Here is a 13,985-nt window from a genome sequence, read left to right on the forward strand (position 1 = left end):
ACCAGGAGCATCAGATACAGTAGATGACCCCAACGGACTTACAGGTGATGTGTCACCTCACCTGGAAGGACTATTTGGGGCCCTGAATGGTAGTGAAGGAGGAGGTGTAGGGGCACATGTGGCATTTGTTCCACTTGCAAGAATAAGTGGCAGGAAGATCAGTGGAGAGGGATGAGTGGACAAGGGAGATGCATAGGGAGCGATCCCTGTGGAAAGCAGAAAGTGGGGAGGGGGTTGGAGGGAAAGACGTTCTTGGTGGTGGGATCCCATTAGAGAAAGTGAATGCTTGTGGGCTGGTAGGTGAGGACGAGGAATCCTATCCCTGGTGTGGCAGTGGGAGGACAGGCTGAGGGCAGATGTGCACAAAATGGAAGAGATACGGGTGAGGAAAGCATTGATGGTAGAGGAAGGGAAGGCCCTTTCTGTGAGGAAGGATGATCCCTTTAGAGGTGGCGTAAGTTATGGAAAATTGTGTGCTGAACACAGGTTAGTAGGGTGGTAGGCGAAAACAAGAGTATGCACAGAGTACGCATTTTTAAAAAAAATTGGGAAATATTTGCTATTTTTATTGTTCAGTCCAATACACAAATAAGTTCAGTCAAATAGCTATCAACTTGAAATCAAAAAACTGAAGTGCCTGACAACGACTAATTGTTTTGTGACTGACAATCATAATGTTTGAGCATATAATTGTCATAGCTGGTGACAGTAGCTATGCTGTCTTTGACACAATTCATTTTGTATTGCTCTCTTCCCTAAAAAGAGGTCAAAATAGTTTCTGTCAGACAAATTGAAACTTCAGGTTAATGAAATACAAAGAATTCACCTTTTTTCTCTAAAAGATATAAATAATTCATTGCTCTTTGAGAGAACCATTTTCCTTTTTATCTTAGATACCAGCCTTGAGAAAGGCGTAAGCAAAAGTTTTGGAGATGAATTATAAACAATAATCACAATTTAGCGATTCTCTGAATTCAACTGTTAAGTGGTAGATTCTGTTCATTGAATCGTTTTTTAATCTGATTGATTTTTCAAAAAGTTTTAATCTCTGAAATAGGATCAAGGATGCTGGAAATAACTAGTGTGTGCAGAGGGAAATGATCTTGTTATCAGGATAGTTGAGAAAACAGACTTGTTTTATGTTGGAGAGAAAAGAATGGGGTTGAGAGAACAAACGTAATTGGGTGATTACTTGGAGAAAATGATCATACGTCATGACTTCCCTACCCTTATACTTTGCACTCTGACCAATGAAGGCAAGTATACTGTATCCCTTCTTTACCACCTTATCTACTTGTTTGGCCATTTTTGGGACCAAAGATTTGCTTGTACCCCTAGGGTCACTATGTAAGTCATTCTGTTTTGGGTGGCATAGTCATTAGTGGTTAGTGTAATGCTATTACAGTGACAGCGACCTGGGTTCAATTCCTGTAAGGAGTATGTACGTTCTCCCTATGATCATGTGGGTTTCCTCCCACAGTCCAAAGACGTACTAGTTGGTGGGTGAATTGGTCATTGTAAATTGGCCTGAGTTAAATCAGTGTGGCTGGGTTACACGGCTCAAAGGGTCAGAAGGGCCTATTCCAGCTGCTAATAAATGAATAGATGCTCTTACTGTTCCTGCCGTCACAAGTGTGAATTGAAACCTGGCTTTGAGTAGGTAAGCATAGAGCAGAGGTTCCCAATCTGAGGTTCATGGACTCCTTGGTTAATGCTAGGGGTCTGTGGCATACAAAAAGGGTTGGGAATCCCTGCCTTAGAGCATGCCTGTTGAGGCAAAGAGGTTGCCTCTGGCTAAATATTTTGTTATCTTTACAAACAGCAGTGTCATTGCCTTGATCTTGGGAACGGAGATGAAAAATACCAAGAAAACTTCCATAATTGTCTTTAACAACTGCAAAACTAACTCATTTGGAAATAGCTCTTTCATCAGTTTGATGAACAGATGGAATGCCAATGATGTAGAATCAAATGAAGTACAACTTTGATCCTTCAGGATTTGTGCGAAGTCTGCAGTTGACTTTTGGGGTCTTTCCCTTTGGAAGAGAAAGGATAAAGCTGACATTCTTCCAGACTATCTTGTGAGCTGCTGGGAATTATCCTGTATTTTTGGAAGCCAATTATGAACAGAATTAAACTTCAGTACCCTGCGAACAATTTATGTCTAAGTTCATATGTGAATAAGTACACAATTCACTGACTGGGACTGTGATCTTCATTATCGATTTTAAGTACATTTATGCTGTACAACAATTGCAGTAGTATTTGGATTGTGATGGAGCTTAGGATGTATCCATTTCTCATACTGTAAAATACTGGATTTTTATTCTTTATTTTATACCTAGATTTTTATCAAGGATCATAACCCCTTAACAGAATACATGCAGTTGGTTAGTTATTAGATTGATGAATATCTAATTCATCCCGAGGAAATCTGCAGATGCTGGAAGTTCAAACAACACACACAAAATGCTGGTGGAACGCAGCAGGCCAGGCAGCATCTATAAGGAGAAGCACTGTCGACATTTCGGGCCGAGACCCTTCGTCAGGACTAACTGAAAGGAAAGATAGTAAGAGATTTGAAAGTAGTGGGCGGAGGGGGAAATGAAAAATGATAGGAGAAGACCGGAGGGGGTGGGATGAAGCTAAGAGCCGGAAAGGTGATTGGCGAAAGTGATACCGAGCTGGAGAAGGGAAAGGATCATGGGACGGGAGGCCTCGGGAGAAAGGAGGGTGGGGGAAGCACCAGAGGGAGATGGAGAACAGGCAAACAACTAAATATGTCAGGGATGGGGTAAGAAGGGGAGGAGGGGCATTAACAGAAGTTAGAGAAGTCAATGTTCATGCCATCAGGTTGGAGGCTACCCAGCTGGTATATAAGGTGTTGTTCCTCCAACCTGAGTTTGGATTCATCTTGACAATAGAGGAGGCCACGGATAGACATATCAGAATGGGAATGGGATGTGCAATTAAAATGTGTGGCCACTGGGAGATCTTGCTTTCTCTGGTGGACCGAGCGTAGATGTTCAGCGAAACGGTCTCCCAGTCTGCATCGGGTCTCACCAATATATAAAATGCCACACCGGGAGCACTGGACGCAGTATACCACACCAGCCGACTCACAGGTGAAGTGTCGCCTCACCTGGAAGGACTGTCTGGGGCCCTGAATGGTGGTGAGGGAGGAAGTGTAAGGGCAGGTGTAGCACTTGTTCCGCTTACAAGGAATAGTGCCAGGAGGGAGATCGGTGAGAAGGGATGGGGGGGAATGAGTGGACAAGGGAGTCACGTAGGAAGCGATCCCTGCGGAAGGCAGAAAGAGTGGGGGAGGGAAAGATGTGCTTGGTAGTGGGATCCCGTTGGGTAGTGGGATCCGACCTAATTACCAATACAAATTTTTATCTATTTTCCTTTCAAAATTTGCTTACTCATTTAATTTAATCAGGTACTAATTAAAATAGCTGATTAAAAGATGTAATATTGATATATAATATGGATCTGCTAATATGACAATTTCAGGCTTTGGTTTACTGATATTCTGCAGGATGGCAAAAATTAGCTTTTTACTTTAGGAACTGTTTTGTCATTTGCATCAGGATGACTTTGTCTAGTTTAAAATGCTGTTCGTTTGCTTACATGACTGCAACTTTTTAAAGTGAAGGTTCTGATTGTTATGCACCAATCCAGTTTCCTCTGTAAAAAGTTGTTTTTCTCAGTCTTGTTTGTTTTCATGTCATTATACAAGTCATGTGTTACCCTCTGTGGTTCCAAGGATTCTTTACAAAGTAATGTTGTGATGGTGTAGAATACAAATGAAAATTATCAGTGTCCCTCAGTTTGATTTTAACCTTTTTGTAACCATTTACAATTGAGAACACCAATAATTCTTTTCAAGGCAACACACACAAAATTGTGGAGGAATTCAGCAGGCCAGGCAGCATCTATGGAAACGAGTACAGTCGACGTTTCGGGCCAAGACCCTTCGGCAGGTCCTATGTGTGTTGCTTAGATTCAGCATGCGCAGATTATCTCTTGTTTGTGACTGGATTCTTTTCAAAGCAGTTTTTCTGTGTTTGTTGAAAAATTACTTTGAATACTTAGCTTCTTACGGTGGCATTAATTGGTATTCACTGCTGGTAATTTTTATAACATTCTAGCTTATTCCATATCATTTTTTTTGGTTTGTAACCCTGTAGATTTCTTATCGTCAGCCACCTATCCAACACACTTAAAGTTGTTCACAAAATCTGCTTCTGTTAACTTAATAGGCACTTCTAGCCAAAGGTGTTTGTAAATGCTTCAATCTTATGCCCTGGATTGCTTACTTGGTTGCACATCGACTGATCGCAGACAGCTAGGATGCAGCATCCAGGATGGACCTAACCAACGGAAGCCTCAGGTTGTCTTTGGCACTCCCATCCTTTTGACTGTTCTTCACAATCCTGAGTATCCCATGTACTTATTTATTTATTGAGATACAGCATGGAAAAGGCACTTACGGCTCTTCAAGCCGGCCACTCAATAATCCCATAAATTAATCCTAGCTTAATCATGGGACAAATTACAATGACCAATTAACCCACCAACTGGTATGTCTTTGGACTGTAGGAGGAAACCGGAGTGCCCGGAGGAAATCCACGTGGGCATAGGGAGAACGCAGAAACCTGAACGTGGTCCAGGCAATGGCGGGAATTGAACCCAGGTTGTCTGTTCTGTAAAGCATATGCTAACCACTACTCTACCATACCAGGCCAAAATAATGACGATCAGTAAATTTTAAAATTTATGATACAGCAAATGGTGCAGTTGCTATCAGTTAGCTGCAATGAAATGTAGACCAGAAGAATGGTTAAGCAAGTGGCTGATGGAATTTAAATCAGAAAATTGTAAGCTGATGTAATTTTTGAAAAGGAATGGACAATTTCAAGAGTTTGCAGGCAAAATGCTTCCTTAGGGAATTATGTACATAGTTCTTTGAAAGCTACAAGACATATTGACAATATGTTTCGAAATTGCCTCTTAATCTTATTTTGTTCCTGAACATAATTCTGTTGCTGACATTGTATTGTATGAAATAATCACTCAAATTTTATTTTAACTACATCCAGTCTGCTGAGAACAGCTAAGAATTTGATCTGCTAGGCACAGCAGTTGTCTGATCTGAACAGTGAGAGGTGTGGAATGTTGCTTGTTGTGTTCTGTGTTGTTGTGCTTGCTGTGGATCTGCCGTGGGCATTCTATGATGGTGCCACAATGTGTGGTAGTACTTGCATGCTTCCCCCAGTGCACCCTCGGGTGTGGTTGTTGTTAATGCAAATGGCACATTTCACTGTATGTTTCAATGTCCACATGATAAATAAAATTAAATCTTGAATCTGTTTCCATAAAAATTGATAGAACTGAAAGCAAATACTTAATGTTTTGGGCAAATGAAATAGTGGAGCTTAGAGGAAGACATCTTTATATGGTAAGTGGTAATGAACTGGGAAATACTGAGTTTGAAAGTGGAGAGCAGTAGTTCCTTAAGGGGATAGGCATTGGGGAAGTTAACTTGCATGGATGCAGGAAATGGACTGCATTGAAAGTGGAATTGATTGCATTGCTTAATATGTTGTGAACATGAACTCCCATGCTGCAAGACAATACCTCTTCTCAACTTCAACTCTTCTACATTCCACATGTGATTGGTCCATACTGGTAGTATGGAATTCCCTCCAAAACCTCTTCATTTCTCCATCTGATATATGACCCATCTTAAAATGCATATGCATATGAAACTGCCTTTCTGTGTTTTTTTTGGTATCGAGAGAAATTTTATGACAATGAAAATGTGTGTTTTATAAGGATGCACTCTATACAATGAACAATTTTGTTAATAATTTGTGTTTTGTGACTTGGAAAACATAGGAAAAAGGAGTATTTCTCATTCTACCATGAGATGAATGAAAGCACTTCCATTTGTCCACGTTTTTATGTCCTGATGAACTTTCTTGGCCTGATCCAGAACTGGCTTGCCCACAGAAGGCAAAGAATGGTTGTCAATGGATCATATTCGACATTGAGTTCAATCACCAGTGGTGTACCTCAGCTCTTTGTGATTTTTATAAATGACCTAGATGAAGAAGTGGAGGAACGGGTTAGTAAGTTTACTAATGACGCAAAGGTTGGGGTTGTTGTGGATATTGTGGAGGGCTGTCAGATGTTACAGCGGGTCATTGATAGGATGCAAAATTGGGCTGAGAAGTGGCAGATGGAGTTCAACCCAGATAAGTGTGAGGTGGTTCATTTTGATAGGTCAAATATAATGGCAGAATATAGTATTAATGGTAAGACTCTTGGCAGTGTAGAGGATCAGAGGGATCCATAAGACACTCAAAGCTGCTGCACAGGTTGACTCTGTGGTTAAGAAAGCATACAATGCATTGGCCTTCATCAATAGTGGGATTGAGTTTAAGAGCTGAGAGGTAATGTTGCAACTATATAGGACCCTGGTCAGATCCCACTTGGAATACTGTGTTCAGTTCTGATCGCCTCACTACAGGACGGACGTGGAAACCATAGAAAGGGTGCAGAGGAGATGTTCAAGGACGTTGCCTGGATTGGGGAGCATGCCTTATGAGAATAGGTTGAGTGAACTCAGCCTTTTTTCCTTGGAGCAACGGAGGATGAGAGGTGACCTGATAGAGCTGTATAAGATGATGAGAGACATTGATTGTGTGGATAGTCAGAGGCTTTTTCCCAGGGCTGGAATGGCTAGCATGAGAGGGCATAGTTTTTGGGTGCTTGGAAGTAGCTACAGAGGAGATGTCAGGGGTAAGTTTTTTACGCAGAGAGTGGTGAGCGTGTGGAATGGGCTGCCGGCGATGGTGGTGGAAGCGGATACAATAGGGTCTTTTAAGAAACTCCTGGAGGGGTACATGGAGCTCAGAAAAATAGAGGACTATTGGTAAGCCTAGGTAATTTCTAAGGTAAGGACATGTTCAGCACAGCTTTGTGGGCCGAAGGGCCTATATTGTGCTGTAGGTTTTCTATGTTCCTATGAAATATTAACCATTAATTCCTCTCCATAGATGCTCTCTGATCAGCTGAATTGCTCCAGCATTTTGTGTGTTGCTCTGGATTTACAGCATCTGCAGAAGTTCTTGTTTTTATGGTATTTTTGTATTCAACAAATGCAGTTATTTTGATTTTCATAAAATCTGTATAAAAACATAGGACAGAGGAGAAGAGTTAGGCTGTTGCACCCATCAAGTCTGCTGCACCAATCCATCATGGCTGATTTATTATCCCTCTCAATCCCATTCTCCTCCTGCCGTCCCTCTATAACCTTTGACGCAATGAATAATCAAGAAAGTATCTATAAATATGCTCATTAACTTGGCCTTCCAACCCATCTGTAGCAATGAATTCCAGAGATTCACTATCCTCTGGCTAAAGGAATTCCTCCTCATCTCTGTTCTAAATGGACACTTCATATTCTGATATTCTGAATATGTCCCCTCTGGTCTTAGACTTACCCACCATAGCAAACATCCTCTCCACATCCACTCTATCTAGGCCTTTCTACCCATTCTTCTAAACTCCAGCGAGTTCAGGCCCAGACCCATCAAACGATCCTCTTACATTAACCTAATCATTCCTGAAAACATTCTGAGAACCTCACCTGGATGCTCTCCAATGCTGGTATATCTTTTCTTAGATAAGGAACCCAAAATTGCTCACAAAACTCAAAGTATGGTCTGAACAGTGCCTTATAAAACTTCAGCATTACATCCTTGTTCTTATATCCTAGTCTTCTCAAAATTAATGTTAATATTGCATTTGCCGCCTTTACCACTGATTCAACCTTTAGGGAATCTTGCACAAAGACTCCCAAGATCCTTTGCACCACTGATATTAGAATTTTCTTCCCATTTAGAAAATAGTCTACATCTTTATTCCTTCTTCCAAAGTGCATGACTATACACTTATCTAAACTATATTCCATCTGCCACTTTTCTGCCCATTCTCCTGATGTGTCTAAGTCCTTCTGCAGACTCCATGCTTCCTCAACACTACCTGCCCCACAACGTATTGTCTGCGAACTTGGGTTCAGAACCATCAATTCCATCATCTGAATCATTGAGTACAGTAACTGCATAAATAAATTTTCATGGCAATAATATATATTCAAATAGATTTAACAAATAGACAATACTATGAGCATTAGCCCTCCTCCTAGTTAAAAACTGTGTTAGTAAAATCAACAAGGTTCAGGGAATAATGCTATATATCTTGTTTAAACCACTATAGCTTTAATTGTTTCCATAATTTCTCTGTTTTTGTTCAGAGTGCAGTTTACTGAAGTCTCTTGAGTGGTTTTTACACAATAATGTAACCTCCTTGCAATGGCTTCATGCTGTTTGTTTCCTTGGCATCAAGCATTCATCTTATGGTGCCTAGTAGCACATTCTTATTTTAAATCCCTGTGAACAAGCTAAGAGCTTCTGTAGCAGAAAGCCATTTGTTTTGATGAAGGAACATCGCATTTGCTTCTGGGCTGTCTTGGAAGTAAAAGTAGTTTTACATAATACTCTTTTATTTGATTCTCTTCAGCCTTTGAATTAAAGGAGGTATAACTACAGAGGACTGGTATCCTTTGATTCACACTCTTCTTTGATAGAATGTGTTTTTCTTAATCTATAGATATATTCCTAATTCTGCTGATAACACTTTCAATGTATTATTGACCACAGAGACCAAAGAGCTTCACAGTTTACTTTCTTAGATATAAACCTGGATAAAATTGGGGGCAATACATTCAGTTTTCAAATCTTTGAGGGAATGTAAGCTAGCAGGGAAAAAAATACATTACTCTGCCTGTTAAAATATGCAGTTTGTATCTCATACTTCAGTCACGTCTAACTAGTTATTGAGTGCCAGTTTGTTTGTTGAAAATGGAAGGACATTTTGATGAAGGGGCTAGGTGGAAGGATACGGACAGACTAAGTGAAAGTAGAGCATGTCGAGCATCTTACCGCAAAATCTGAGGTCATATACTTTGGTAAATGGAATAGAAAAGCAGACCATCTTTTAAATGCTAAGTGTTGAAAAATATTAGTGTTCACATGGGCATGGGCGTCCTTCTCCACAAATCACAGTGTTTATATGCAAGAACAGAAAGTAATTAGGAAGGGAAATGCAAACAACACACACAAAATGCTGGTGGAACACAGCAGGCCAGGCAGCATCTACAAGTAGAAGCACTGTCGACGTTTCGGGCAGAGGCCCTTCGTCAGGACTAACTGAAAGGAAAGATAGAGATTTGAAAGTAGTGGGTGGAGGGGGAAATGCGAAATGATAGGAAAAGACCAGAGGGGGTGGGATGAAGCTAAGAGCTGGAAAGGTGATTGGCGAAAGTGATACAGAGCTGGAGAAGGGAAAGGATCATGGGACGGGAGGCCTCGGGAGAAAGAAAAGGGGAGGGGGGTAAGCACCAGAGGGAGATGGAGAACAGGCAAACAACTAAATATGTCAGGGATGGGGTAAGAAGGGAAGGAGGGGCATTAACGGAAGGTAGAGGTCAATGTTCATGCCATCAGGTTGGAGGCTACCCAGCCGGTATATAAGGTGTTGTTCCTCCAACCTGAGTTTGGATTCATTTTGACAGTAGAGGAGGCCATGAATAGACATATCAGAATGGGACATGGAATTAAAATGTGTGGCCACTAGGAGATCCTGCTTTCTCTGGCAGACTGAGCATAGGTGTTCAGCGAAACGGTCTCCCAGTCTGCATTGGGTCTCACCAATATATAAAAGCCCACACAGGGAGCACCGGATGCAGTATACCACACCAGCCGACTCACAGGTGAAGTGTCGCCTCACCTGGAAGGACTGTCTGGGGCCCTGAATGGTGGTGAGGGAGGAAGTGTAAGGGCAGGTGTAGCACTTGTTCCGCTTACAAGGATAAGTGCTAGGAGGGAGATCGGTGGGAAGGGATGGGGGGGACGAGTGAACAAGGGAGTCGCGTAGGGAGCGATCCCTGCGGAAAGCAGAAAGGGGGGGAGGGAAAGATGTGCTTGGTAGTGGGATCCCGTTGGAGGTGGCGAAAGTTACAGAGAATTATACGTTGGACCTGGAGGCTGGTGGGGTGGTAGGTGAGATCAAGGGGAACCCTATCCCGAGTGGGGTGGCGGGCGGATGTGATGAGGGCAGATGTGCGGGAAATGGGAGAGATGCGTTTGAGAGCAGAGTTGATGGTGGAAGAAGGGAAGCCCCTTTGTTTAAAAAAGGAAGACATCTCCTTCATCCTGGAATGAAAAGCCTCATCCTGAGAGCAGATGCGGCAGAGACGGAGGAATTGTGAGAAGGGGATAGCATTTTTGCAAGAGACAGGGTGGGAAGAGGAATAGTCCAGGTAGCTGTGAGAGTCTGTAGGCTTATAGTAGATATCAGTAGAAAAGCCGTCTCCAGAGATGGAAGGGAAGGGAAATGGTATGCTTTCCTTTCTTGAAAGTGGATTTGGGTTCAAGGAAATGCCTGCAAGAAAATGAACCTCAGGATAGTACATATATGGTCACGTATACAGTACGTGCTGATAACAAATTTTCTTTGAACTTTAAAGAGTTGAGACCGTAAGTAGTATATATGGATCTGGTCTCCTTAATTGGAGTTCAAGAGAATGAGACGTGATCTCATTGAACAATGAACATTTCTTCTAGGGCTGAACAGCATAAATAAACAAATGATGCTTCCCCTTGTTGTGGTATCTAGAGCCGTTCAAAATAAGGAATCAGCCATTCAGGACTGAGATGTGAAGAATATTTTACACAGTGTGGTAAATCTTTGAAAAGCTCTTCGTAAGATTGCTGTGAAGACTGTTGTTGAGTAGACTGATGACTGATCAATAGTTTTTTTTTCTCACTCCAAATCATTGGATTACACTTTTTACCTCCACAAATGCTGAGTTCTTCTAGCATTGCTTTTTTGACATTGGTGTTAACTAACTAGTAGTGACCAATGATGGACTGAGTGGATTCAGAATCAAAAGCTGAGTAGCAGATGCAAATATTCTAACACTTCATGCACCCTCCATTTCTAAACTAGTGAAAGTCTTGCATTTTCTGTAAGGTGCTTAATCCTTCATGAACTAAAAGTGTTATTCTTGGCTGGATAAGAGCATATTTCCATTGAAAGCTGACTTCTTTCTCCTATTAATATAATGTAATTGAATGCAGATGTAGCAGCCGTGCTTTGGAGTGCTTCCAACCTAAAAAAATGGTATTTAAATGCTAGTGTACTGATCTTTTACTGCATCTTACAATGTTTAATGGAGCTGTCTGATCAGATTCCGAAGATGGACTGTTCACTTGAGATTTTTTCCCCCAAACTTCATGGCTTGTGGCTGACTGATCTAGCCAGTATTGCAAATTGTTAGCTTTTGTATGGGATCCTCTAAGTGGATAAGTCAAATAAAGTCATGGAGTCATATAAAAGGTACAGAATTCCTTGAAATTTGAAATTCCTTGAAGAGTGAAATCTGTCTAAATGGAACATTGTTTAGAAGACATATACCCACTAACCTATATTATTTTGCTTGACTAATTTGCCTTTACTGAATGTGAGATGAGGAAGGATTTAAAAGAATAATGAACCTGCAACAGTTCAGAATAGAACCAATTTGATTGAACAGCAGGGGACAAATGTTGCTAAAAAAGCTTTGCATTGTGCTTTTCCTGACTTGGTCTGGTACTGAGTTAGCAAAAAAAAAAGTATTGATAGTTTCCTTTGTCTACCAGAGATTGTAGAATCATATAAAAGTACAACACAGAAGCAGGCCCTTCGGCTCATCCAGTCTGTGTTGAACCATTTCAAACGGCCTAGTCCCTTTGATCTACACCCAGACATAGCCATCCATATCCCTACTATCCATGTACCTATCCAAACTTCTCTTAAACGTTGAAATCGAGCTTGAGCTGGTAGCTATTTCCACACTCTCACAACCCAATGAGTGAAGTAATTTCCCCTCATGTTCCCCTTAATCTTTTCACCTTTCACTCTTGACTCATGATTTCTAATTGTAGTCCCACCAAATTTGGTAGAAAAAGCTGCTTGCATTTACCCTATCTGTACTCCTCATAATTTTGTATACTTCTATCAAATCTCCCCCAATCTTCAACGCTCCAAGAAATAAAGTACTAACCTATTCAATTTTTCCATATAGCGCAGGTCCTGCAGTGCCAGCAACACATTTGTAAATTTTGTCTCTACTCTTTCAGCTTTATTTACATCTTTCCTGTAGGTAGGTGACCAAACCTGCACATAATACTCCAAATTAGGCCTCAGTGATGTCTTCTACAACTTCAGCATAATATCCCATCTCCTTTGATTTGTGAAGGCCTAGGAGTTTTGATAAAGAAAAATATATAAACTAGTTGAAAAAGTTTTAAAATCCTTGCCTGTGGAAAAATATTCAACAAAAGTTGAAAAACTGTTAGGTCTTTAAGCTTATTACATTCTGAATGATCAACCATCCTGCGTATTTTCTCTGTATAGTCTGTGGTTTCTTTATTAAATATACCTGTACAGCTGCAAATTAATGCAAATATCTAATCATGTAGCAATAATTCTATGCATAAAAGCATGCAGACATGGTCAAGAGGTCAGTTATTGTTCAGACCAGACATCAGAATGGGGAAGAAATGTGATCTAGACACTTTGACAGTGGAATTACCAAATGGGGTGGCGTGAGTATCACTGAAACTGCTGATCTAGAATTTTCACGCACAACAGAGTAGAGTTTGCAGAGAATGGTGCGAGAAACAAAAAAACATCCAAAGAGTAGCAGTAAAAATGCCTTGCTGATGAGAGAGATCTAAGGAGAATGGCCAGACTGATTCAAGGTGACAGTAAGTCAAATAGCCAAGCATTACAGCAGTGGTGTGCAGACAAGCGTCTCTGAATGCACAATAGTTGAACCTTTAAGTGGATAGACTACAGTAGCTCGAGACCACGTGCATTCACTCAGTAGCCTTTTTATTAGATAAAGGTAAATGTATCTAATCCTTTGTTGATCAGGGTCGACCATGGCACATCTAACACTCTAATACATCCCCACTGTCGATTTTTCTCTTCTCGTGATCTACACAGCTGTCATTACCCAGTCATTTTCCCCTCCTTTTCATTTGTCTATTCTTGCCCTACCTCAATACTTTCCTCTGTTCTCCCCAACTTCCCCCCCCCCCCCCCCTTAATTCCATGTTCCATCTTCCTGTCCTATCAGATGCCATCATCTTTAGCCCTCGGTGATTTCCACCTAACACTTCCCAATGAATGGTGCTATTTCCACTTTCCCCTCCCACATCTGCCTGTCACCTCTGCTCACCCAGATGTACCTATAGCCTGCTATCTATTCCTCTCCTCCTCTCCTCCTTTTTATTTGAGCTGTCTCCCTTTTATCTTGTCATCCAGATGAAGTACTTTGACCTAAGACCTTGGCTGTCCATTTCCCTTCTTAGATGTTGCCTGACCTGCTGAGATTCTCTGTAACCTTTTGTGTGTTGCTCCAAATTCCAGCATCTACAATTTCTTGTGCCTCCACCTAACAATCTAATAATTTTGATGCATGCATCTCAGTGGGTGGAGGGGGTGAGGGTTCAAATACCACACTGGCACAATGTTAAACAAAATTTAGGTAATTATGGACACTTCCAGATGTCCACAAAATCCAAAATTTCTTTAGAGGGAGGTACTGTTGACCAGTTAATCAACATGATATTTCCTGTATTTTAATGTTAGCAAACCATAGGACCATATGACAGAGGAGTAAAATTAGGCCATTTGGCCCTTCGAGTTTGCTCTGCATTCCATCATGGTTGATTAATTATCTCTCTCAAGTCCATCCCTGACACTGAGCACTTTGAGTCTCTCCAGGAAGACATGGTGGCAATGATTGTAAAGACCGCATTAAACCAATCAGCTCTTTGAAGCTCCAGTTATACCACCTGTTG

The 13,985-nt window shown here is 41.2% G+C and overlaps 1 protein-coding gene across 2 annotated transcripts in view; it reads left to right on the forward strand.

The window, feature by feature from the left end:
* Window positions 1-3,925: 3,925 nt before the first annotated feature.
* LOC140739253 (protein diaphanous homolog 1) overlaps window positions 3,926-13,985 on the forward strand; it is a 174,489-nt gene continuing 164,429 nt past the window's right edge. For both annotated transcript variants that reach the window (XM_073067394.1, XM_073067395.1), the window contains exon 1: window positions 3,926-3,986. In XM_073067394.1, the coding sequence (XP_072923495.1) occupies window positions 3,941-3,986 (46 nt within the window). In that variant the 5' untranslated portion in view covers window positions 3,926-3,940. The remainder of the gene's footprint in view (window positions 3,987-13,985) is intronic.

This window comes from Hemitrygon akajei, chromosome 15 (genome assembly GCF_048418815.1).
Source record: "Hemitrygon akajei chromosome 15, sHemAka1.3, whole genome shotgun sequence".
Classification (NCBI taxonomy): domain Eukaryota; kingdom Metazoa; phylum Chordata; class Chondrichthyes; order Myliobatiformes; family Dasyatidae; genus Hemitrygon; species Hemitrygon akajei.